The sequence below is a fragment of the Epinephelus lanceolatus genome, chromosome 21 (assembly GCF_041903045.1).
Source record: "Epinephelus lanceolatus isolate andai-2023 chromosome 21, ASM4190304v1, whole genome shotgun sequence".
Lineage (NCBI taxonomy): Eukaryota > Metazoa > Chordata > Actinopteri > Perciformes > Serranidae > Epinephelus > Epinephelus lanceolatus.
This window is the reverse complement of record NC_135754.1, coordinates 28,527,997-28,555,000: the sequence shown is the minus strand read 5'-3', so window position 1 is coordinate 28,555,000 and position 27,004 is coordinate 28,527,997. Positions and strand designations below refer to the sequence as shown.

General features: G+C 37.5%; 1 protein-coding gene across 5 annotated transcripts in view; it reads left to right on the top strand.

Moving 5' to 3' along the window:
• LOC117247332 (cytohesin-1-like) overlaps nt 1–26,021 on the top strand; it is a 31,895-nt gene extending 5,874 nt beyond the window's left edge. For 2 of the 5 annotated variants that reach the window (XM_033611821.2, XM_033611817.2), the window contains exons 2-12: nt 4,303–4,385; nt 9,256–9,320; nt 9,853–9,919; nt 11,540–11,658; nt 12,222–12,415; nt 13,104–13,252; nt 14,054–14,165; nt 14,741–14,817; nt 14,929–15,000; nt 24,413–24,567; nt 24,652–26,021. In XM_033611821.2, coding sequence (XP_033467712.1) covers nt 4,303–4,385; nt 9,256–9,320; nt 9,853–9,919; nt 11,540–11,658; nt 12,222–12,415; nt 13,104–13,252; nt 14,054–14,165; nt 14,741–14,817; nt 14,929–15,000; nt 24,413–24,567; nt 24,652–24,730 — 1,172 coding nt within the window. In that variant the 3' untranslated portion in view covers nt 24,731–26,021. Of the gene's footprint in view, nt 1–429; nt 772–3,367; nt 3,422–4,302; nt 4,386–9,255; nt 9,321–9,852; nt 9,920–11,539; nt 11,659–12,221; nt 12,416–13,103; nt 13,253–14,053; nt 14,167–14,738; nt 14,818–14,928; nt 15,001–24,412; nt 24,568–24,651 lie in introns of those variants that run through there. The other 3 variants (XM_033611820.2, XM_033611816.2, XM_033611818.2) reach the window with 3 other exon arrangements.
• The last annotated feature ends 983 nt before the right edge of the window (nt 26,022–27,004 follow it).

Sequence of the window (27,004 nt, the reverse complement as noted above, 5' to 3'; positions counted from 1 at the left end):
AATTTTGTAGTCATGATTGCTTTGCCTTGGGTCCTGGGTCAGCTGCAATCCTGTGGGTGAAATAATGGGACTAACCAATGGGGGAGCTGACGGTGGTGCGCTGTTTCCTATGAGCCAACATGTGATTAGCAGCGAAGGATGAATGATATAATTCTACAAGAACAGAGAGCTGTTGTTTTGTAATTTGGTGTTTCTTGCATTATGTTTGTTGCTGGTGTCCAGGAGACATGTCTACACCCTTGTCATTTCTTTACCAACATGCAAAACTGCACCTCCCCACCTCCCTTCTCTTGGGGACACCGGTGTCCACGTGGGGGAGCCTGTGTTTGATGCTGCACTCCTCCCTCTGAGGGAGGGAGGAGTCAAGATGGACAGTGGGAGGTGGGGGAGAGAGAGATGAGAGTTCAAGGGTTTTCCCCTCATACACACACACTCTCAAACACACTTGTCCTCATCCTCATATAGCTGCAGGCCTGCTCCCCTCCTCTCCTCTCTGCTGGAATGAGGGCCTGAGGATTAAGGAGCAGGGAGGCTGGAGTAGAGGACCACAGGATTGGGATTGGAGGGCTTGGGGCAGGACTGGATTATTGTTGGGGAAACCAGATTGGACTGCAGGAAACAGACGGTTTTGTACTGGGATTGGTGACTCAGCTAGACTTGTGGACCAGCTGCACTGGGAGTACTGGAACCATTGAGACTAGTGGTGAAGCCACTCAGCAGCAGCAGCAGACACTTTCTCTGGTATGAACCTCAGCGTTGTGGCACAAATGTGTAGGTGTTCAGTGCGTCATCATAACTTCTGCATCAGAGCTGTTTTGCAGAAACGTATCTAAATGAGTGTTTGTGTGTGTTGGTGTGTCATCACGTCTTCCTCAGAAAACCTCATGAGAGCGGAGAACCCAGCCAGAACATACTCCTGTTTTTCTTTTTTTTTATGTCATTGTGTCTGCAGAGGATGTTAAGTGTTGCTTAAGTTAGAAACAAGACAGTGGAAGCAGAAGGAAAGAGAGTGAACTTTAGGCCTGGATGTGTTGGTTGTCCATGGCAGCTGGTCATCAACAGCATTGCCACGACAAGGTGTCCCATTACTTGCGAGCACAAACACATGACCTTGAGACTATGCGGAGTAGCTGGTTGAAGGTGTTGTTATTAACGTCAGAATGTGTGTGTTTGTTTACTTGAGCGGAGGATGATATGACAGTGTTATTTCCTCTCTCTTAATGAAAAGCCAGAGAGGGGAAGTGTGTGTGAATGCCAGTTTCACTGGTACTCCGCTCACAATGTTGCGTTATTCTCGTCATCAGGTTTATAATAAGAGCTGCCCCGGCCTACTTAAACCTTTCTCTGTGGGCGAGGGGTGTGTGTGTGTGTGTGTTTATGTGTGTGTGTGAGAGAGGGAGTTATGAGTAAGTGCGTCACTGTCTGTGTGTTTGCAGGATGTAAATAATATCACTATCCAAAGCTGTGGCACCTGTCACGCCTCATTGGACTGAATTTGCCTTGTATAAAGTCAGCAGGGCTGGGTCTTGGTACTCCATACCTTGAAGGTATTAACCGAAATAAACCCTTACCAAGTAGTATCAAAACTTCTCCAGTCCATTCGATCCTTTCCATACCCAGATCCAAAAACTAACTAAGTTGTATCAGACGGAGTAGAAAAAAAGGTAGTAAGTTCAGTACTAGGTATCACTTTAAAGGTATTTGTATTATAAATTTTTAGACAATACCCAGCCCTAAAAGTCAGAGTTGTCTGCATAACATGAGATGGAGTTTAAAGGGCTTATATATTATAAATTAATTTATGTATTATTTATTCTCTAGAGCTGAAAAAATAGTCAATTAATGGCTAAAAACTCCATGTGCTCCTTAGGAAATGCCTAGCTAGGATAGCTTGAGAGTACTTTGGAGGTGCACCTTTTTTCAGTTGAGACACGTCTGGTTGCTATGATATGGAATATCCGCCAAAGTAAAAATGGCGGCGTAAGGTAGTGCACTTGCTCTGGGTGAAAGGAAGGCTGAAGCACAGAAACTAGGACAGTTCTGCCGGTTTCTGCAGGTTCATGAGAGAAAAGTATTAATGTATTTAATTCATATCAATATATTTCTTCTTCGTTGTTGCTGTTGCTTGGCACTTGTAATAGTAAGATGTGACGGTTGGTCTTTGTGGTATTTCTCCCTATGACACTGTGATTGAAGGGCTGGCTAAAAAGTGACAGTGACAAGTGCAGTGTTTTACCTAAAGTTGAACATTTTTTAACTCTCAGCATTCAGGAAAAAGAAACACCAAATGTGTAGCGCGCACATTACTGGGGTTTGTAGCGTAGTGTAAATACGTGTTGTCTCATTGCAAATCATTTTTAAAATATATGCTGGCCTTGGGAAAAGCATCTTGGTGGCCATTTTACAGACCAAACAATTATTTAATTAATCTAGAAAATAATGGGCAGGTTAATCAGTAATGGAAGTGATTGTTAGTCAAAGCCCTCTATATCAAATCATTGCATATTATGTAAATTTACAGGTAGATTGTAGTCCCAGTGTCCTCCATTTGCTGAGAAAGACTTTCAGGTGTGGTTGATAGCTCTGGAAAATGATAGAAAGTTTGAGTTAAGATCTCCAATAGCCGAAATGAAATAATGCTGTAAGTCAGTGCCTCAGAAGTCCATTAATATGGGTAAACAGACTTTGGTTTTAGAAGTTGTACAAATGTTGAATTTTTCTGCTGTTTGGCTTTTAATGGTTAGAAATTGAAGGTTTGTTTGTCATATTTATGTTAGAGTTTATATATCGTGATTACTTAAATCACTGTAAAATATAAACACTGATGTGAACTGTTTGACCTCATCTTTGTCTGTGTTGCTCCAGAGGTTGACACTGAGTAACTTGGGCATGATGGCAAAGTGAAATGAACAGCTTCCCGGGATCCCTCAGTGTGACTCTTCTAATGAGGCAGGCAAACAGCAGCAGCAGCAGCAGCAGCAGCAGCATAGCTCAATGTGTCCTCTGTGGCTCCTTGTTACTTGGCATGAATTGTGCCTTTTCTTCACCTTGTGTTAGAGCCTTTTTACAAAGTAGCCATAGCAGAGGTTTATTACGAGGCACCCAGTGGGGAGAAACAGTATTAGTTGACAATGCAGAGGTGTCATATGTGAAACATGAAATATGTAGATCAGCATGATAACTCTACATGCTGCATGATTCCCTCTCTTATTACTGGAATTTAATTGTCTTTTCTTTTTTACTTTCTTCTCGAGTAAAACCACAGCTCAGTGGCTGTCAGACGCACATTTCCCTCCTCAGCTTATCGTTCTTCTGCAGATAGTGTGTGTGCACAGGAACTTCTGCTCTATCAGAGGACACACGTCATGTACAGTTAAGGGTGTGTATCAAGTGTAAGGCGGCATGGAGCTTAACATACACAGTAAGATCTCAAGTCCACTTTGTCTTTTTCAAACTGTTGCTCATTTGATGTTTATTTTGAATATAATAACCAGTGAAATCAGTCACTAACACACTTTAAAAATGTGTTTTCATTACCCATCATTCAATTAATGCTAAACAATGCAAGACCACAGTGCTCTCACATACCAGATTTAGACAGCGTCTTCTTTCGCCTTTATTTATTTCTATGTCAGATACAAAAATCCACACTTCTTTTATGTTTAATATGTGTGCAAAAAAAAGCCAAATCAGTGTTGTATGAGAAAGCAAACTCTTGCTTCAAAATGTTTCATCCCTTGCAGTGGACATTTGTAAATTGTAAAGCGAGTACAATGTTGTTTCGCCCTAGTTTCAGTCTGATATAAACACTCAGTTGGTTTTATTTACACTACTTTTCTATTTACCCTTTGGTTAGAAGAGGTCTGTGTTTAAACATAGATTTTTCTGCAACACTGAGGGACAAAAATGCCAGTGTTTCATGGCCTTAAATGCAACCTCTGTTTTATAATTGCTGCCTTGCTGAATGTTGCTTTTTTCAGTTGTGGGATGCAGCTAAAATGGAGGAGATATTTATTGTTGTTACTTTACCTTCTTACTGAATTGTTGCAGTGGTGTCATCATGTTTCAGCTTGTTAGTTTGTTTGTGCATGTGTGTGTGTACTGTATAAGACAAAGGGGTTGATTTCATCCTCCACTTTGGGGTTTGGATGCTCGAGGTAATTTGATGGATCAAAGACTGTGTTGCCATAGTGACCCAGAGCAGTGGGACTCTCAGGTCTCTCTCCGTTCCTTTTTTCGTGTGTGTGTGTGTGAGAATATTTGATGTTTGTATTTGAGTGCAACGTATTCTTGTCTCCTCAGTGCCTGATGACCTCAGTCCAGAGGAGAGACAGGAGCTGGAGAGCATCCGCCGCAGAAAACAAGAGTTACTGCAGGACATACAAGTAATGACACACACTCTGCTCTCTTACACTGTTTTATCTCTTTAATCAGTTTGTTAAACCTTCATCTGGAGTTCAGCTTCACCTCGATCACACAGAAAGTGTTTAAGCAGCTGGAGGCAGCTTTTTGTAATCAATTTAATGAGTATGAAGCTTTTTGAGTTGCTACGCGCCTGGCGTTACTGTCGGAGCACTCTGAACTCCACAAGTTGAAAAAACTTCAACTCGGTGTAAAAGCACCCCATGTCATCTCCGCTTTTTTTTCCATTGGTGGTCATGACAACAAGTTTACAGTTGGTAAACAATGGAGGAGAAACTGGTGGTAGCGGTTGCTGGATGCCCAGAGCTATACAGCCTGACGATAGACAGCAGGTTGTCAAACTGCCCCTGAGTCATCCTAAAATATGCCTGGAAACATCCATCATGGAGGAGAAGCTCCTGGACCAACTGGTGGTACTCCCCATGATCCACCCTCTTTTTTAGGGTCTCATGTACCCACACAGATCTCTGTTTCCCTGTGCCCAACAAACTATTTACTGACAGCCTCTCACCCTCAACCAGAGCTACAGCAAGTACCCTCTGCCTCAACATTTTGGGGACTAGATCAGGGCTCGACAGTGCGAGCGTTTCCCTCGCATTTGCGACTAAAAATAGGTGTGTGCGAACTGTAAAAAATATTCAGGGGCACATGCGCGCATAAAAAAAAATCAGCCGAAGCAGCCTATATTTTTGTCAATAAAAAAAATATGATAATCTAGCCGCAAATGTTGGAGGAACTCCAGCCGCCTTCCCTCTTCCCTCTTCCCTGTGTGACACGGTTATGGGCGGTTTTCCAAGCCACTGTCGGCACAATGAATATAAGTCCAGTGTTTCCGCTACATTCATTTAGCAGTGGCGTGACGCGTGTCGCCGCTGCTAAATTATTGCTGCCGCTGCTGCTCCTTCAAAACATTTTTGCAAATGCACCACCACTCTGAGACATCTGTGCACTTGCACAGCGCAGCAGCCAGTATAGTGAGGAGAGCAGCGGTGAGGGGAGTGGGGAGTGGGGGAAGGCTCCTATTTAGGGATGCACCGAATATATTCGGCCGAATATTGCAAAAAAACACATTCGGTATTCGGTGGAATAAGTGAAAAGCAAGGCCGAATAATAGCGATGTGTTTTGATAACGCAATCAAACAGCGTGCGGTGACGGACAGGGTAAAATGTCGGCAGTGAGGCGATAAACAATAACGGCGAATCCCGCCGGTTGTGGGTTGAACGGGGGTCACAGACACGGACAGGAATACGTATTCCTGTCAAATACGGCGGCGCATTATAACGGCTTACCGGCGAAGAAGTCCAGCTCCAGGTGAATAACTTGTTGTCATGACTGCCCAAAAGTACCTGAACAGCTGAGCCATGGGGGCACACAGTATGTGGCGTATCAGAGGAGAAACTTTAGGGACTGTTCTTTACTTATGAAGGGACTGTCAGGGGAAGAGGGTGGCTGGTTGATTTTTATTTTATTTATTTATTTTATTTTGATCCCCCCTATGTTAATCACTTATTGATGTTGTTTTTGAAGTATGAATAAGTCAGTAAGTAATTTATTCCATTGAAATATCAGTGATGTATTATAGAAAAGTGATTTATCTTTTTATAAATGACAAAAGGCACATCTGCCTCATTTTCGCTGTGGTATCCTGATACTACTCAGAACCATGATACTTTCACTGGTATTGTACTGTGGGTCCCAATTGAGGGACGTCTCTGAGTTTTGCTTTTGTCTCTGCAATAAAAACCTGTCGCTCTTTAACAACCTGTTTTTATAAATAGGTGTACAGTTTTTAGAGTGTAAGTGATGGACAAAATCCACAGTCCTGATGTTTTCAAAATGCAGTCAAAAGTATATCTGAAGTTCATGCACAGCTTCTGCAGTCAGAATTAGACAAATCAATTCCCTCTTTGTGTTTCCCTGTTGAGCTACAGTTGAAGCAAAGTAACAAAGAGGGAATTCAGTATTAAGACACTAACACTGGAAGATCTCTGCGTGGTTTATCTGAAGCTTCATATCAACTTCAGATAAATGTTTAGGCTGTGGATTTTGTCCCTCATCACTCACATTTACATCACATTAACAAGGAGGAATGATTACAGCAAGAAAAAAGACTTCAATGGCTGTCCTTTAAAGACATACTTGTAAAACTGCGAAATTATCCTTTAACCATTTGAATTATTTCAGAGAATTGCAGGAATGAAAAAAATCACCCATTGCATTGTTTGCTTTGTAGTTTTTATCTCTTTGTCTGAGCGTCACATCGTTCAGGTCGACCTTTCTTCTGCCTGTGTCCTTGAGTAGATTTGTACCTCCATGTCTAGACCATCGCGCCTGGAGAGGTGTGTGTGTGTGTGTGTGTGTGTGTGTGTGTGTGTGTGTGTCTGGAGGGTGTGGGGGTGTAGGCGTATGACCACCGGAGCGTTACTGTACGCATTCAAGACAGATGATCCTCTTTGTGTGGGGTGCATGTGTACGAGGGGGGTGGACCTCGTATGGTTGTGTGTCCTCCAGCTCTCTGTGCCTGGAGGGACAGTTTGACCCCCTGCCTCAGTTCCCCCTTTCAACCTTAAATAAATTAGGGAGATCGTTTTTGTCAGCTCTTTATCTGGGTACATTTGGCCTGCAAGATTAGGGGGGGGTAGCTGGCCTTATCATCATGAGCTCAAATTGTAGATAAATAAAAGAACCAATAATGACGTTACACCCATAACATTCATTTCTGATGTTTTACATGTGCTGGTTTGTTGGCTTTAATCAACATAAAGGTTTATTGACATATGTTGGAGTTTAGATTATTTTTCACAGAGTGTTTGCAGGTCCTTAAAAAGCTTTAAAATGTCTTTTTGTCTAAATGAGTCAAGCTCTTCTGTGTGAAAGTCCACATTTCTAATGACCCTACTCCTACATAAAACCTACCTCTGCACAGGGCCACATACACAGGCTACTTCTGAGCTCTTTACTTACATGCAGCGCTTGAAAAAAGGTGACTTGACAAAAATTTGGCTTTAATGTGGTCAAAAATGATCTTGAAATGGTGTTAAAAAGCATTAAATTTAACTGTCTGATATTTGTCGACAGCCTGTTTCATTGGAGCTGAGACAGTTTGACGTGTTCAGCTACTTTGATACTTAAATTATTGATTGTTTCAGTCCCTAGTTTCAGTTCACCATTGATTTGTGATAATAAACTAATTGTTTTTGGTAGAGCAATTTGATGACATCATTATAAGCTGTAGCAACTTGCAATAACTATTTATTACACTCTTTTTTGACATTTTATAAACAAAACGTGTAATCGGATAAAATGAGAAAATAATTGACAGATTATTTAATATTAAAGAATTAGTTTCAACCCCCTGTTATCCATTGTCAGTTATTTTTCTGATTAATTGTTGAGTTGCTTGTTTTTGATATATTTTGACTTGATTATTAAAATTAAAAGTTGCCAAAGTTTCTGTTAATCATCTAATCAATCAATCGACTAACCATCCCAGCACTTGTGGAGTTAATGTAGAGCAGAATTATTATTATTTCCACTGTGTTTTTACTTCTGCAGCTGTAGCGCAGCAAACACTGTTTCCCCTCGCAGCAAAAGCAAAAACGAGTCAGGACAGGGTTAATGAATGTTGCAGAGCGGTGAGAAAATATGCGGTGAAAGCCCTACACTCTTTTAACTCTGTCCCATCTCGGCGGTTTGGGTGTGACAATCAGATAAATGAAAGTAGTACATTCCTCACTAAACAAACTACCCAAAAAGCTTTGACGAAGGTTCAGAACCTCATCGTCATCTTCCCTAGTCCCTAGTCCACGGTCAGCAAGGTGGGCATCCAAAACATGCACAAAGAAAAGCGCACACACAAAGACAAACACAAACACGGCCTCTGGGCAGCGGCGCTCTGTGAATAGATTGATGGAGTTTATTACTGAGGTTGACTCTCGTTCGGCGCTTCTCTCCTCTAAGCCCCGCCCCGTGTTGTCCTGGGGGGCTGATGGGTAATGAGCCATGAAATATTCCAGTAATGGAGACAGAGGACGCTGTTCGTTTATAAGGGGGTGTAACCATGGAAACGCACATGCAGGAGTCCAGACAAGTGAAGTTATTTACCTTGTTTTCACACATTGTGTATTACACAGACTCACTGAGAGCTGGAGATGATTTTAGCTGTAATAATCAGAGACACCGGCCTCGTCCTCTTCTTTTCTATAATTGTCTTAGTTGATTATCTTTTCTGCTGGGCTCAGTGTTTCTCCATCTGCTTCTCTCCTCTCTTCTTCCCTCCCATAACCTCTGAGCCCTCCGGAGCAGCTTCGCTAAGCCAGTCAAAGTCTTTGATCCTGCGCATTCCCGTCTCCCCACCAGTGTGACACTCAAACGGCCTGGGGAGGGCATCAGGGGGGAGGCAGGCTGATAAATCTGGGTCAGCACAGGGGAGAGGAGGAGCGGGGAGGGGGAGACGGGGCAGGGTGGTCAGCTCTGACCCCAGAACAGGTGCTACAGCTCCCAGAGAGGATTTTCTGCAGAGTGCGACTGTTCCACAGAACTCCTGCCGAGAGGAAGAATGAGTCGGCCCGAGAGAGAGTGAATCACGTCTGCACTTTTAGAGTTTTTTTTCTGGGTCATCGCTTCTATCAGAAGTGCTTGTGTAGATGTGTCGGTCGGTGAGATGTAGCTGGAACAGACAACCATGTGTAATGCATTGTGCTGCGGGTGAGATCAAAGCATCTCCTGAGGTTCACATGAAGACTCAGACATCACACACGTATCACATGTATATACAGTATGTCTGTCTGTGTTTGATCACTCTCCTCCTCTCTCTGTCTGTCTGCTCTCAGAGGCTGAAGGATGAGATAGCAGAGGTGACCAGTGAGATTGAAAACCTGGGCCTGACTGAAGAGAGGTGAAGTATCTCTCAACCGTTTCTGTGCTTGTGTGTGGGCAGCTGTGGTCCACTCAGCCTTTGTTGGAGTGGAAGTGCCCTTATGGTGGAAGACAGGAAAATTAGAGTCCAATGCTTTGTGGGATTTAGGGCTGCAACTGACGATTGTTTACATTATCGTTTAATTGTTCAGATATGAGTTTTTAAATTGTCTATTTTGTCAAACTAACAGTTCAAATTCAGAAGATATTCAGTGATTAATATTCTAAACACCAGGTCCGCTCACTTGGCTATTCTGGGAGCTTTCAGCCGTATTGAAAGCTTCGCCTTCTTCACCTGAAGAGGGCTGTCTGTGCGATATGTGCCCACAAGGTTGAGGATGAATCTCTTCACACTCAAAGATATTCAGTTAATTATTATATAGAACATAGAAGAGCAAACTATCCTCAGATCTGAGAAGCTCAAACTGTAAAATGTTCAGCTTTTCATCAACTTTAAATGATGGTCAAAATTGCTGTTAATAAAGTTTCTGTTCTGTTTAATCTGTTTGTAGGAAAAGCATGCAGAGGAATAAACAGATGGCCATGGGCCGGAAGAAATTTAACATGGACCCCAAGAAGGTGAGAACAAATCAGGGTCTTCCTTTCTTTATGTAACAGATAATTGTAGGGCTGCAACTAAACATTATTTTAATTGTTGATTAATCTATTGATTACTTTCTTGATTCAATAATTCATTATTTAGTCTATAAAACCTTTTTAAAAAATGAAATGTCCACAGAGATAATTGTCTTGTTCCTTCTGACCAGCAGCTTAAAACTCAAAGATTATAGTCTATATTCAAAGTTTATAGTGGCTGGGGTTACATGGACAGTATTTCTTCAATCCGATGGAAGTTGTTCTGATTAGAGATCCCAACTGAACTGTTAACACGGACGCTAAATAAAGTCATACAATCAGATGTGCGTTTACAAGCCTCAAAGCTTTGGTTTCGCCCTCTGTGGAGCGTCTTGTCTGCTGGAAATATAACAGAAGGAGAAGTTTTTTTCCCCATTATGTTGAGAAAATTAAATTAAATTAATTCAAAGGAGAAGTGTTTCCGCCTGTTTATATAATTTCTTAGTAGCTTAAGTAACGAAACTGTGACCCGCCTTATTTTCTGTAGGTATGAATTACAGATGTCCCTTAAACACCTCACAAGCAGACTATTGGTAGACGCCTCAATTTAGCCGTGTTCCCTGAATGTCTCATAAGCAGGCTACTGTTACTGGTAGTAATATGACTGGTATGTCCAGTGACTCCACATTGCAGCCTGTAGCAACAATCAAAGAATACATTTATTAATAAGAACAGAGTGCTACATATTTTTTGAAATTATGGACGATTCTCTGCCGAAATCAGCAGAGGGAGAAACAGCTGTTGCAGCATGTTGTGTGCAGCGCACTGTGTCACCTATGTTACCTTCACAAGGGACAAACAGAAACAAATGCCTCGACATTGTTGCCTCACAGCAAGAGGGTTCCTGATTTGAATCCAGGGTGGGGGAGCCCTTCTGTGTGGAGTTTGCATGTTCTCCCCATGTTAGTGTGGGTTTTCTCCAGGTACTCCAGTTTCCTCCCACAGTCCAAAGACATGCAGGTTAATTGGTGACTCTTAATTGTCTGTAGGTGTGAATGTGAGTGTGAATGGTTGTCTGTCTCTATGTGTCAGCCCTGTGATAGTCTGGTGACGTGTCCAGGGTGTACCCCGCCTCTCGCCCAATGTCAGCTGGGATAGGCTCCAGCCCCCCCATGACCCCAACAGGATAAGCGGTTAAGGAAAATGAATGAGTAGTATTTTCCTGTTGAACAGATTATCAAAGGTTTCCACCTCCCCGCTCAGCCCGATTAAAAATTCCTTTCAGCCTGCCTGAATCAGGTCTTTCTCTTCCCATTAAATTGGTTACATGAGCCATTTTTATTCTGATCATTACTGGAACATAAGGGTCCATTTAAACGCACCTCATGTTAACAGAAAAAAGGAAGCGAATCCTCACATAAGAGGAGCTGCAACCAGAGAATTTCTGTGTTTTCTTAAAACTGACTCAAAAAATCAATCGATGGTGTTGTAATGGAGGTGTTTTTTAAATCAAATAGCATGTGATACATCTGATCACTTTGTCTTTGAAGACGTCCATATTAATTGTATTTGTTAGTGCATGATGTTCAGATCCAATTGTGTATTTCTGATTTTCTCTCTCAGGGGATTCGCTTCTTGATTGACAGCTCGCTGCTGAAAAACACTAGTGATGACATCGCCCAGTTTCTCTACAAGGGTGAGGGGCTTAATAAGACGGCTATCGGCGATTACCTAGGAGAGAGGTAAGTGATACTGAAGACCTGAAGTCATTTTTCACAAACAGCAAACATATGACTTGTCGAGCAGGAAGAGCACCAGGTGTTACTCTTAATTCTTTCTATTCAGATGTCCCAGTTAAACATGACAGTGAGCCAGCATGTGTGATGCCAGGACCCTGAATCTGAAGCAGCTAAATGGAACTCAGCCATCATTAGGTTTATCGTTTACACCCGTGTTTTGTCTAAGGTGATATGTTCAACAGATTACAGACCCACACAAAAAAAAGGATGTTCTATTTTTTATAAAGCTGCCAATGTTATAGGCACGTGCAGCACTGAGGACAAATCAGGCCTTATTAATATTCTATATGTGTGAGCTTATGGTGCATTAGCAGTTCTAAACATTCATCCATTAATCAGTTTTTATCTGATTCATCACATCTCATGCAGCTCTTGTAGCTGCCAGCTCGGTGAGCTGAACAGAGCTGCATTCAGTTCTTGATCCTGTTGTCCTTCTGTTGTCTCCCCCTGTGTGTGTGTGCATGTGTATGCGTGGGTTTGTGTGGGATTGCGTTCGTGTCGTGCAGAGATGACTTCAACATAGAGGTTCTGCACGCCTTCCTGGAGTTACATGAATTCACAGACTTGAACCTGGTTCAGGCTCTCAGGCAGTTCCTGTGGAGCTTCAGGCTGCCCGGCGAGGCTCAGAAGATCGACCGCATGATGGAGGCGTTCGCCCAGCGATACTGTCGCTGTAACCCCGGAGTGTTTCAGAACACAGGTACATGAGCGTGTGGGTGAGTAGATGTGGGGGGATTTCAAAAGGATATTAAAAAAAACAAGTTTACAGTCAGTGTTTTTACTTTTTCTTTTCTGAGTACAACGCAAAAATGAAAACACGTTTATTTCAGGAGTCAGCAGTAAAACAATTATTCTTCCCCAGAGGGCCTGTCATAGTTTGTATTCTGGCCACATGCTGTATGTTGGGCTCTGAATATGTAAATATTTAATCACAAGTACACATCAGATAATTTATCTTCTGTTATGTTGAAATATTTTGATTTAATTATTTCCTTTACAGACATTCAAAAAGGCAGTCAATGCTATTTAGTTAGATATTCACTCAAACACACACATGCAAAAAAGAATAGAAATAAATATAGAGTTTTTTTCTAATAATAACACTCATTGTAATAATTATAACAATAATAAATAAATACATAAATACCGACAAATAAAAAGGAACAATGGCACAAAAACAGTAGATACAAACACACGTGTCTATCTTGACACACACCACCAGGTGTCAGATAAGTTGTAGGAAATGTCCTCTGAGTTTCTCATGTCAAGAATTTAAATGACTGAAATCAGCTGATAGCACTGAGAAACACGAAATGTTAAAGTCCGTGGTTATTGTAGTGGTCAGGTCCTGAAACAGTACAAAAAACTCACCTTGTCTTCTTTTACAGATACCTGTTACGTGTTGTCGTTTGCTGTAATCATGTTGAACACGAGTCTACACAACCCTAACGTGAAGGACAAACCCTCCGTTCAGAGATTCACAGCAATGAACAGAGGCATCAACGATGGGGGAGACCTGCCAGAGGAGCTACTCAGGGTGAGAGACGTTTATTTTTGTGATAAAAAAAGTGTTTATCTCCACAGTAACAAAGTATACTTAATTGTTAAACAGACTAAAGTATTACTACAAAAACGCGGTGCTTTTATTTGCCTTGATGAACTGAGCAAAGTCGCACCATGTGTCCAGTTTATGTTCAGCCCAGTTCTGGTGAATAAAAAAAAGTCTCATTTAGTAGCTGTTTTTTAAGAACTTAAAGTAAAAGTTCTAAAGTATCAGCATCACAATATAATTGGCTTGTGCAAATCCTGAAGTTCAATGATATGAACATTGTCAACAACCAATGGCTGCACTCTCTCTGGCACCAAACAGGAAGCAGCAAACTAGGTAGACAGTAAACATGGAGCGGACTCTGGGGAGGCGCAAGAATGTGAACAAGTCTTGGTTCTCTTGTACTGTTGAAAAAGAGGAGAAACTGGCGAAGTTGTGGTGTGAACAAGAGTCTGTGTTTAATTCAGAGTATATCTGATCCACCAACTGGCATTTATTTTAATGAGAAATCTAAAAAAATTTACAGTGGTTCACCTCTGACTCCAATGTTAGTCTTTGCAAAATTTTACAGTGTGTGACTAAAAACATTGTCTTCAGATGTGAGAGGGTGTCAGATGTTAGTCTTCGAGTGTACATTAGAAATAAAGCTGTAAAAATAAATGTAACTGAGTTAAAATTACAATATTTACCTCTGACATGTAGTGTAGAAGTATAAAGCAACATAAAATGGAAACACTCAAGTGAAGAACAAGTACTCAGTGCTGATCATCTGTCTCCTCCTCTCTGTAGAACCTGTATGACAGCATCAAAAATGAGCCCTTTAAGATCCCAGAGGATGATGGGAATGACCTCACACACACCTTCTTCAACCCCGACAGAGAAGGCTGGCTGCTGAAACTCGGTATGTGCATCCATGTGGTGTAAAATAGTTCATTTAATTTGAGTTTATTCAGTTTGGATCCTGTTGTTTGTCACTGTGAGCTGGAAGGCCCTCTAGTGGACTGGATGTGTAACAGCATCTTCAACATGATGAGGACAGACTTGTGTTGTATTTCTGTGATATTCTTTTGTTGACATTCTTCTTGTTTGTTTGTGTTTCATGGGTTTTTGACTCCAGGAGGTATGTACCCTTAAATTGCCCAGCTTTGATGTACTGCTTTGCTTCTGAGCTGCCACCCTCCCTGCCTTTACTCCCAATGGCTGTGTGCATTCACCCTCACATCACAATTTGATTTAAAGAAAGCTCATTCGTGGGCTGTACGCTGTTAAGCTCTGATGTGATAGAAGTAGTTTCACATCTGTCCCTAACTGCTGGCCACTGACCCAAGTTTTAACCTCAGCTTTGCAATCAGTAGGCTCTGCATTTAACCTGCTGATTTGTGCCATCAGTGTGCTTCAGAGTGTCGCTGTTGTCACATGAAATCCAGCAAATTTGTGTCTTTACTGAAGCTGTAGCTCACCTTAATCTCTCCTCAGGTGGACGTGTCAAGACCTGGAAGAGACGCTGGTTCATTCTCACAGATAACTGCCTCTACTACTTTGAATACACAACCGTAAGTTATTCCTGTTTGGCTAAACAAGAGAAGAGTCACTGATAAAGTGTGTAGGGTTATGTACTTAGACTTTGTCATTGTAATTTATTGTGTCTCTCTGCGGTTTATAAGGATAAAGAACCTAGAGGAATTATTCCACTGGAAAATCTGAGTATCAGAGAAGTCGATGACTCCAAGAAGCCGGTAAATTCTCTCTCCTCTCATCTCGTCTTTGCCACATTTTGTCATATGATTGAAAATACGTATACTATGTCAAAGAAATGTAGCTGCCTGTCCATAGGTGTACCTAAAAAGGCCATAGTATAGTAAGCCATAAAAATTTGAAATAAAAAAATCATAGTATAGCATGTTATAAAATGTGAAAACAAACAAACAAACAAAAAAACGGTTTTCGTGTAATATGTCATAAAGATGTAAGAAAAAAAAAAAGTCATGGTATATATGTTATAAATTGTGATCAAAAACAGTCGTGGTATAATACGTCAGAACTTTTTTTTTTTTTTTTTTCTTAATAACAAAAAAGAAAGAAAGAAAAAGCCATAGTAGAATATTCCATAAAAATCTGAAAAACAAATCATGCTACAGTATGTCATAAAATTGCACCTAAAAAGGTCATAGTATTATAGTATGTCGTCCAGAAATCATGACAACAAGTCATAGTATAGTATGTAGTCCAAAATCATGAAAAAAAAGTCATAGTATAGTAGGTAGTCCAAATTTATGAAAAAACTTCATAGTATAGCATGTCGTCCAGAAATCATGAAATAAAGTCATAGTATAGTATGTCGTCCAAAATCATGAAAAAAGTCATAGTATACCATGTCATCCAAAATCATAAAAAAGTCATAGTATAGCATGTCGTCCAAAATCATAAAAAAGTCATAGTATAGAATGTCGTCCAAAATCATAAAAAAGTCATAGTATAGCATGTCGTCCAGAAATCATGAAATAAAGTCATAGTATAGTATGTCGTCCAAAATCATAAAAAAAAGTCATAGTATACCATGTCGTCCAAAATCATAAAAAAGTCATAGTATAGCATGTCGTCCAGAAATCATGAAATAAAGTCATAGTATAGTATGTCGTCCAAAATCATAAAAAAAATCATAGTATACCATGTTGTCCAAAATCATAAAAAAGTCATAGTATAGCATGTCGTCCAAAATCATGAAAAAATCATAGTATAGCATGTCGTCCAGAAATCATGAAATAAAGTCATAGTATAGTATGTCGTCCAAAATCATGAAAAAAGTCATAGTATACCATGTCGTCCAAAATCATAAAAAAAGTCATAGTATAGCATGTCGTCCAAAATCATAAAAAAAAGTCATAGTATAGCATGTCGTCCAGAACTCATGAAAAAAGTCATAGTATAGCATGTCATCAGAAATCATTAAAAAAAAGTCATAGTATAGCATGTCGTCCAGAACTCATCAAAAAAGTCATAGTATAGCATGTCGTCCAAAATCATAAAAAAAGTCATAGTATAGCATGTCGTCCAAAATCATGAAAAAAAGTCATAGTATAGCATGTCGTCCAGAAATCATGAAAAAAGTCATAGTATAGTATGTCGTCCAAACTCATGAAAAAAAGTCATAGTATAGCATGTCATCAGAAATCATGAAAAAAAAGTCATAGTATAGTATGTCATCCAGAACTCATGAAAAAAGTCATAGTATAGCATGTCATCAGAAATCATTAAAAAAAGTCATAGTATAGCATGTCATCCAAAATCATGACAAAAAGTCATAGTATAGCATGTCGTCCAGAAATCATGAAAAAAAAGTCATAGTATAGCATGTCGTCCAGAACTCATGAAAAAAGTCATAGTATAGCATGTCATCAGAAATCATGAAAAAAAGTCATAGTATAGCATGTCGTCCAGAACTCATGAAAAAAGTCATAGTATAGCATGTCATCAGAAATCATTAAAAAAAAGTCATAGTATAGCATGTCATCAGAAATCATGAAAAAAAGTCATAGTATAGCATGTCGTCCAGAAATCATGAAAAAAAAGTCATAGTATAGCATGTCGTCCAGAAATCATGAAAAAAAAGTCATAGTATAGTATGTCGTCCAGAACTCATGAAAAAAGTCATAGTATAGCATGTCATCAGAAATCATGAAAAAAAGTCATAGTATAGCATGTCATCAGAAATCATGAAAAAAAAGTCATAGTATAGTATGTCGTCCAAACTCATGAAAAAAAGTCATAGTATAGCATGTCATCAGAAATCATGAAAAAAAGTCATAGTATAGTATGTCGTCCAAACTCATGAAAAAAAGTCATAGTATAGCATGTCATCAGAAATCATGAAAAAAAAGTCATAGTATAGCATGTTGTCCAAACTCATGAAAAAAAGTCATAGTATAGTATGTCATCAGAAATCATGAAAAAAAAGTCATAGTATAGTATGTCGTCCAAAATCATGAAAAAAAAGTCATAGTATAGTATGTCGTCCAAAATCATGGAAAAAAAGTCATAGTATAGCATATCGTCCAAAATCATGAAAAAAAGTCATAGTATAGCATGTCATCAGAAATCATGAAAAAAAGTCATAGTATAGTATGTCGTCCAAACTCATGAAAAAAAGTCATAGTATAGCATGTCGTCCAGAAATCATGAAAAAAAAGTCATAGTATAGCATGTCATCAGAAATCATGAAAAAAAGTCATAGTATAGCATGTTGTCCAAACTCATGAAAAAAAGTCATAGTATAGCATGTTGTCCAAACTCATGAAAAAAAGTCATAGTATAGCATGTCGTCCAGAAATCATGAAAAAAAAGTCATAGTATAGCATGTTGTCCAAACTCATGAAAAAAAGTCATAGTATAGTATGTCGTCCAAACTCATGAAAAAAAAGTCATAGTATAGCATGTTGTCCAAACTCATGAAAAAAAGTCATAGTATAGCATGTCGTCCAGAAATTATGAAAAAAAAGTCATAGTATAGCATGTTGTCCAAAATCATGAAAAAAAGTCATAGTATAGCATGTCGTCCAGAAATCATGAAAAAAAAGTCATAGTATAGCATGTCGTCCAGAACTCATGAAAAAAGTCATAGTATAGCATGTCATCAAAAATCATGAAAAAAAGTCATAGTATAGCATGTCGTCCAGAACTCATGAAAAAAGTCATAGTATAGCATGTCATCAGAAATCATGAAAAAAAAGTCATAGTATAGCATGTCGTCCAGAAATCATGAAAAAAAAGTCATAGTATAGCATGTCGTCCAGAACTCATGAAAAAAGTCATAGTATAGCATGTCATCAGAAATCATGAAAAAAAGTCATAGTATAGCATGTCGTCCAGAAATCATGAAAAAAAAGTCATAGTACAGTATGTTGTCCAGAACTCATGAAAAAAGTCATAGTATAGCATGTCATCAGAAATCATTAAAAAAAAGTCATAGTATAGTATGTCGTCCAGAACTCATGAAAAAAGTCATAGTATAGCATGTCATCAGAAATCATTAAAAAAAAGTCATAGTATAGCATGTCGTCCAAAATCATAAAAAAAAGTCATAGTATAGCATGTCATCAGAAATCATTAAAAAAAAGTCATAGTATAGCATGTTGTCCAGAACTCATCAAAAAAGTCATAGTATAGCATGTCGTCCAAAATCATAAAAAAAAGTCATAGTATAGCATGTCATCAGAAATCATTAAAAAAAAGTCATAGTATAGCATGTCGTCCAGAACTCATGAAAAAAGTCATAGTATAGCATGTCATCAGAAATCATTAAAAAAAAGTCATAGTATAGCATGTCGTCCAGAAATCATGAAAAAAGTCATAGTATAGCATGTCATCAGAAATCATTAAAAAAAAGTCATAGTATAGCATGTTGTCCAGAACTCATCAAAAAAGTCATAGTATAGCATGTCGTCCAAAATCATAAAAAAAAGTCATAGTATAGCATGTCATCAGAAATCTTGAAAAAAAGTCATAGTATAGTATGTCGTCCAAACTCATGAAAAAAAGTCATAGTATAGCATGTCATCAGAAATCATGAAAAAAAGTCATAGTATAGTATGTCATCCAGAACTCATGAAAAAAGTCATAGTATAGCATGTCATCAGAAATCATTAAAAAAAGTCATAGTATAGCATGTCATCCAAAATCATGACAAAAAGTCATAGTATAGCATGTCGTCCAGAAATCATGAAAAAAAAGTCATAGTATAGCATGTCGTCCAGAACTCATGAAAAAAGTCATAGTATAGCATGTCATCAGAAATCATGAAAAAAAGTCATAGTATAGCATGTCGTCCAGAAATCATGAAAAAAAAGTCATAGTATAGCATGTCGTCCAGAAATCATGAAAAAAAAGTCATAGTATAGCATGTCGTCCAGAATTCATGAAAAAAGTCATAGTATAGCATGTCGTCCAGAATTCATGAAAAAAGTCATAGTATAGCATGTCGTCCAGAACTCATGAAAAAAGTCATAGTATAGCATGTCATCAGAAATCATTAAAAAAAAGTCATAGTATAGCATGTCATCAGAAATCATGAAAAAAAGTCATAGTATAGCATGTCGTCCAGAAATCATGAAAAAAAAGTCATAGTATAGCATGTCGTCCAGAAATCATGAAAAAAAAGTCATAGTATAGCATGTCATCAGAAATCATGAAAAAAAAGTCATAGTATAGTATGTCGTCCAGAACTCATGAAAAAAGTCATAGTATAGCATGTCATCAGAAATCATGAAAAAAAGTCATAGTATAGCATGTCATCAGAAATCATGAAAAAAAAGTCATAGTATAGTATGTCGTCCAAAATCATAAAAAAAAGTCATAGTATAGCATGTCATCAGAAATCATGAAAAAAAAGTCATAGTATAGCATGTCATCAGAAATCATGAAAAAAAAGTCATAGTATAGTATGTCGTCCAAACTCATGAAAAAAAGTCATAGTATAGCATGTCGTCCAAAATCATGAAAAAAAGTCATAGTATAGTATGTCATCAGAAATCATGAAAAAAAGTCATAGTATAGTATGTTGTCCAAAATCATGAAAAAAAAGTCATAGTATAGCATGTCGTCCAAAATCATGAAAAAAAGTCATAGTATAGCATGTCATCAGAAATCATGAAAAAAAGTCATAGTATAGCATGTCGTCCAAACTCATGAAAAAAAGTCATAGTATAGCATGTCGTCCAGAAATCATGAAAAAAAAGTCATAGTATAGCATGTCATCAGAAATCATGAAAAAAAAGTCATAGTATAGTATGTCGTCCAAACTCATGAAAAAAAAGTCATAGTATAGCATGTTGTCCAAACTCATGAAAAAAAGTCATAGTATAGCATGTTGTCCAAACTCATGAAAAAAAGTCATAGTATAGCATGTCGTCCAGAAATCATGAAAAAAAAGTCATAGTGTAGCATGTCATCAGAAATCATGAAAAAAAGTCATAGTATAGCATGTTGTCCAAACTCATGAAAAAAAGTCATAGTATAGCATGTCATCAGAAATCATGAAAAAAAAGTCATAGTATAGCATGTCATCAGAAATCATGAAAAAAAAGTCATAGTATAGCATGTCGTCCAGAAATCATGAAAAAAAAGTCATAGTATAGCATGTCATCAGAAATCATGAAAAAAAAGTCATAGTATAGTATGTCGTCCAGAACTCATGAAAAAAGTCATAGTATAGCATGTCATCAGAAATCATGAAAAAAAGTCATAGTATAGCATGTCATCAGAAATCATGAAAAAAAAGTCATAGTATAGTATGTCGTCCAAAATCATGAAAAAAAGTCATAGTATAGCATGTCATCAGAAATCATGAAAAAAAAGTCATAGTATAGCATGTCATCAGAAATCATGAAAAAAAAGTCATAGTATAGTATGTCGTCCAAACTCATGAAAAAAAGTCATAGTATAGCATGTCGTCCAAAATCATGAAAAAAAGTCATAGTATAGCATGTCATCAGAAATCATGAAAAAAAGTCATAGTATAGCATGTCGTCCAAACTCATGAAAAAAAGTCATAGTATAGCATGTCATCAGAAATCATGAAAAAAAAGTCATAGTATAGCATGTCGTCCAAACTCATGAAAAAAAGTCATAGTATAGCATGTCGTCCAGAAATCATGAAAAAAAAGTCATAGTATAGCATGTCATCAGAAATCATGAAAAAAAAGTCATAGTATAGTATGTGGTCCAAAATCATGAAAAAAAGTCATAGTATAGCATGTTGTCCAAACTCATGAAAAAAAGTCATAGTATAGTATGTCATCAGAAATCATGAAAAAAAAGTCATAGTATAGTATGTCGTCCAAAATCATGAAAAAAAAGTCATAGTATAGCATATCGTCCAAAATCATGAAAAAAAGTCATAGTATAGCATGTCATCAGAAATCATGAAAAAAAGTCATAGTATAGTATGTCGTCTAAACTCATGAAAAAAAGTCATAGTATAGCATGTCGTCCAGAAATCATGAAAAAAAAGTCATAGTATAGCATGTCATCAGAAATCATGAAAAAAAGTCATAGTATAGTATGTCGTCCAAACTCATGAAAAAAAAGTCATAGTATAGCATGTTGTCCAAACTCATGAAAAAAAGTCATAGTATAGCATGTTGTCCAAAATCATGAAAAAAAGTCATAGTATAGCATGTCGTCCAGAAATCATGAAAAAAAAGTCATAGTATAGCATGTCGTCCAGAAATCATGAAAAAAAAGTCATAGTATAGTATGTGGTCCAAACTCATGAAAAAAAGTCATAGTATAGCATGTCGTCCAGAAATCATGAAAAAAAAGTCATAGTATAGCATGTCATCAGAAATCATGAAAAAAAAGTCATAGTATAGTATGTGGTCCAAAATCATGAAAAAAAGTCATAGTATAGCATGTTGTCCAAACTCATGAAAAAAAGTCATAGTATAGTATGTCATCAGAAATCATGAAAAAAAAGTCATAGTATAGTATGTCGTCCAAAATCATGAAAAAAAAGTCATAGTATAGCATATCGTCCAAAATCATGAAAAAAAGTCATAGTATAGCATGTCATCAGAAATCATGAAAAAAAGTCATAGTATAGTATGTCGTCTAAACTCATGAAAAAAAGTCATAGTATAGCATGTCGTCCAGAAATCATGAAAAAAAAGTCATAGTATAGCATGTCATCAGAAATCATGAAAAAAAGTCATAGTATAGTATGTCGTCCAAACTCATGAAAAAAAAGTCATAGTATAGCATGTTGTCCAAACTCATGAAAAAAAGTCATAGTATAGCATGTTGTCCAAAATCATGAAAAAAAGTCATAGTATAGCATGTCGTCCAGAAATCATGAAAAAAAAGTCATAGTATAGCATGTCGTCCAGAAATCATGAAAAAAAAGTCATAGTATAGTATGTGGTCCAAAATCATGAAAAAAAAGTCATAGTATAGCATGTCATCAGAAATCATGAAAAAAAGTCATAGTATAGTATGTCGTCTAAACTCATGAAAAAAAGTCATAGTATAGCATGTCATCAGAAATCATGAAAAAAAGTCATAGTATAGTATGTCGTCCAAACTCATGAAAAAAAAGTCATAGTATAGCATGTTGTCCAAACTCATGAAAAAAAGTCATAGTATAGCATGTTGTCCAAAATCATGAAAAAAAGTCATAGTATAGCATGTCGTCCAGAAATCATGAAAAAAAAGTCATAGTGTAGCATGTCATCAGAAATCATGAAAAAAAGTCATAGTATAGCATGTTGTCCAAACTAATGAAAAAAAGTCATAGTATAGCATGTCGTCCAGAAATCATGAAAAAAAAGTCATAGTATAGCATGTCATCAGAAATCATGAAAAAAAAGTCATAGTATAGCATGTTGTCCAAACTCATGAAAAAAAGTCATAGTATAGTATGTCATCAGAAATCATGAAAAAAAAAGTCATAGTATAGCATGTCATCAGAAATCATGAAAAAAAAGTCATAGTATAGCATGTTGTCCAAACTCATGAAAAAAAGTCATAGTATAGTATGTCATCAGAAATCATGAAAAAAAAGTCATAGTATAGTATGTCATCAGAAATCATGAAAAAAGTCATAGTATAGTATGTCGTCCAGAAATCATGAAAAAAAAAGTCATAGTATAGCATGTCGTCCAAACTCATGAAAAAAAGTCATAGTATAGTATGTCGTCCAAACTCATGAAAAAAAAGTCATAGTATAGCATGTTGTCCAAACTCATGAAAAAAAGTCATAGTATAGCATGTTGTCCAAAATCATGAAAAAAAGTCATAGTATAGCATGTCGTCCAGAAATCATGAAAAAAAAGTCATAGTGTAGCATGTCATCAGAAATCATGAAAAAAAGTCATAGTATAGCATGTTGTCCAAACTAATGAAAAAAAGTCATAGTATAGCATGTCGTCCAGAAATCATGAAAAAAAAGTCATAGTATAGCATGTCATCAGAAATCATGAAAAAAAAGTCATAGTATAGCATGTTGTCCAAACTCATGAAAAAAAGTCATAGTATAGTATGTCATCAGAAATCATGAAAAAAAAGTCATAGTATAGTATGTCATCAGAAATCATGAAAAAAGTCATAGTATAGTATGTCGTCCAGAAATCATGAAAAAAAAAGTCATAGTATAGCATGTCGTCCAAACTCATGAAAAAAAGTCATAGTATAGCATGTCGTCCAAAATCATGAAAAAAAGTCATAGTATAGTATGTCATCAGAAATCATGAAAAAAAAGTCATAGTATAGCATGTCATCAGAAATCATGAAAAAAAAGTCATAGTATAGCATGTCATCAGAAATCATGAAAAAAAAGTCATAGTATAGCATGTTGTCCAAACTCATGAAAAAAAGTCATAGTATAGTATGTCATCAGAAATCATGAAAAAAAAGTCATAGTATAGTATGTCATCAGAAATCATGAAAAAAGTCATAGTATAGTATGTTGTCCAAAATCATTAAAAAAGTCATGAAAATGTAAAAAAAAAAAACCTCAACTCAGCACAACTCAAATTTATTTATGAAGTACAACAAGCACAATAGGAATTAGATGCTAAAAACACATACATGAGAGGCACTATAACTTTCAGGTATACAGCTCACACATTTAGAGACACCACACAGGCACGTATCAGAGTAAGCCACATCAGGGAGAGTCAAACGCTAATGAATGTAGGTTTTGAGCCTGGACTTAAAAAAAGTAATTGGTAGGGGTGAATCTGATTGAGAGGGGGATGCTGTTCTACAGTTTGGGGGCAGACATAGCCAGGGCACGATCACCCCTGAGCATAAGTCTGGAGTGTGGGACAACCAGGATGGTATAGTATGTTATACAGATGTGATTTAGAAAAAGTCATGTGATGTAAAAAAAAAGTCAGAATATAGTATGTTATACAGATGTGATGTAAAAAAAAAAAGTCAGAGTATAGTATGGCATCCAAAATCAATACTACTTTTCCCGTTCAAACATGTCCATTGTAGCAGATACAAAGCAGTATCTCACAACACATCACTTACTCAAGGATTAGTTCCTGGATTCTTTTTCTATTTGTTCCTAATTTGTGTTGTTGTGTTCTTCAGATGTTTCCTGTTGATGTAAATCTCCTGACTCATCTTGTTTGTTTGTCTTTTTTCCAGAACTGCTTCGAGCTCTTCATCTCAGACAGCAAAGATCAGGTGATCAAAGCCTGCAAGACGGAAGCAGACGGACGTGTCGTTGAGGGAAACCACACTTTTTACAGAATCTCTGCCCCGACCGCAGAGGAGAAGGATGAATGGATCAACAGCATTAAGTAAGCCACATTTAATTTCTCTGTCTCCTGCAGAAGATCAGCACAACGTCTCGTATTTAACCCTTGTTGTTCTTCTACCTGCAGAGCTGCCATCAGCAAAGACCCATTCTACGAGATGCTGGCAGCTCGGAAGAAGAAGGTCTCATCTCTGAAGGGGCTGTAGAGCTGCTGAGGATGAACCATTGAAAGGTTAGACTCCAGCTGACTGGATGTGGACCTGATACTCCTGCTGCTGCAGTGACACTTGGACCTGACAGACAGGATTCAGCTTTTAAAGAAATGCTGTTCCTCTGTCACCTTTTGAACCAGCACACCTTCAGCGCTGAACACAGAGTGTAAAAGAAGTGGACGTAGCCACTGTGACATCACCCACTGGTTTGTGGACTTCCCTTTTGAAGCCTGTAGTTTGGCATTCAGCCATCGCCATATGTGGGCAAGAGGATGGAGCTGTGGAGGATACACATTGCTACGCCTTTATCCTGATTGACAGGTTGCTGTCATAGCGACTTGTATCACATGGTAGCCAGGTCCTAAGCATACCCTGCTTTATCATCTATTTTAATGTACAAAACGAACATCATGCTGTGCTTAAAAAGACTTGAAACTAATGATTAAGATCATAAACGCATCAAGAAAATGTTTACTGATGTAATAAATCAAGTAAGAAGAGGGGTCATTTTCTCATTGACTTTTATACAACTAGTGGCATCGCCCCCTGCTGGCCATTAGAAAGAATGCAGGTTTAAGGACTTTATATTGGCTTTTCAGATGAGGAGGCTACATTCACTTCTTTTATATATTCTGTTTTTTACAGGTTTGACCTTTTGTTTAGTTTAATTTCCCATCATGAGATAAAATCAGTCATACATCTCTTTTTAAAAAATCCTTTTAAACACTCGACTTCTGCAGTACTGTATCGACGCTGTGCCCTCTGGTCAGGACTCCCACTCCTCTTAAAATCTGCTGTAATGACTGTTGACATGTGTCTGATCCACCGTTTCATTTACAGTGTTTGGTCTCTACAGCGACTCAAACAGCAGATGATTTCAGTCAAAACTCATTGGAACCTGAATTCATTTTGTTAATAGTTGAACATGAGGTGAGACAAAGACACAGTATATTACATCAGGAGGAGGATGGAAACAGCTGATGGATGAATCCCATCAAGAGAAGTTAAAATTGTAACCTTTAATCTCTATTTTGATCAGCTGAGGTCTGTTTAAAAGACTTAATCAAGTCATCATCTCGTCTGGAACGCTGGACTTTGTCATTTTGTCTGATTTGTTCTAAAAGTTTTTTTTTCCTGTTTTCTTACTGCTGTTTGTCATTTGTCGAAGCACTGTTAATGAAAATGAAGGTGATGCATAAATAGCTACATATTTATTTATCCAAATTTCTTGTAATTTATTGTTTTTGAGTTTTGTCTCATTAAAAATTTGCAAATTAACATTTAACTCTGGTTTGTTTTTCATATGGCTGGGCAATTAATTGAAAATTAATCCAAACCGACATTCAGAACCTCTAATCGATGACATCTTGCCCGTGTTGGTAATTCTGGGGTGTTTTTTGTTTTTTTTAAATTCTGTTAATGCTTTACCCACTGTTTGTCTTCATGTATGTTCCCTTTAACATGCACTACTACATGTGTGGTCATATGACTCCACCCTGTCCAGTCCGTGACCTGTAAGCAACATTTCTGAAATACAAAAGTCATAGTACAGTATGTCGTCAAAAACCATGAAAAAACGTCATAGTATAGGATGTCGTCCAAAATCGTGAAAAAATGTCATACTCTAGCATATTGTCCAAAATCGTGAAAAAACGTTATAGTATAGTATGTCGTCCAAAATCGTGAAAAAACATTAAAGTTTCGTATGTTGTCCAAAATCGTGAAAAAATGTCATAGTATAGCATGTCGTCCAAAATCGTGAAAAAACGTTAAAGTTTCGCATGTTGTCCAAAATCGTGAAAAAATGTCATAGTATAGCATGTCGTCCAAAATCGTGAAAAAACGTTAAAGTTTCGCATGTCGTCCAAAATCGTGAAAAAATGTTATAGTTTCACATGTCGTCCAAAATCGTGAAAAAACTTTATAGTTTCACATGTCGTCCAAAAACATGAAAAAATGTCATAGTATAGCATGTTGTCCAAAATCATGAAAAAACGTTATAGTATAGTATGTCTTCCAAAATCGTGAAAAAATGTCATGGTATAGCATGTCGTCCAAAAGTCACAGTATAGTGTGTTCTAAAAAAAAGAAAAGCGACAGCAACAAGTGCCTTCATAAAGCAGCTCTCAATAACACAAACATTTACAAAGGCTAGACAATATGAAAAAGATTCAAGACAAGAGTTCATCTGTGTTTCATCAATTATTCTAAAATCACAAGATAAGATATGCACTCTTTAATTATAAAAAAGTATCCTAGCTTTAACAG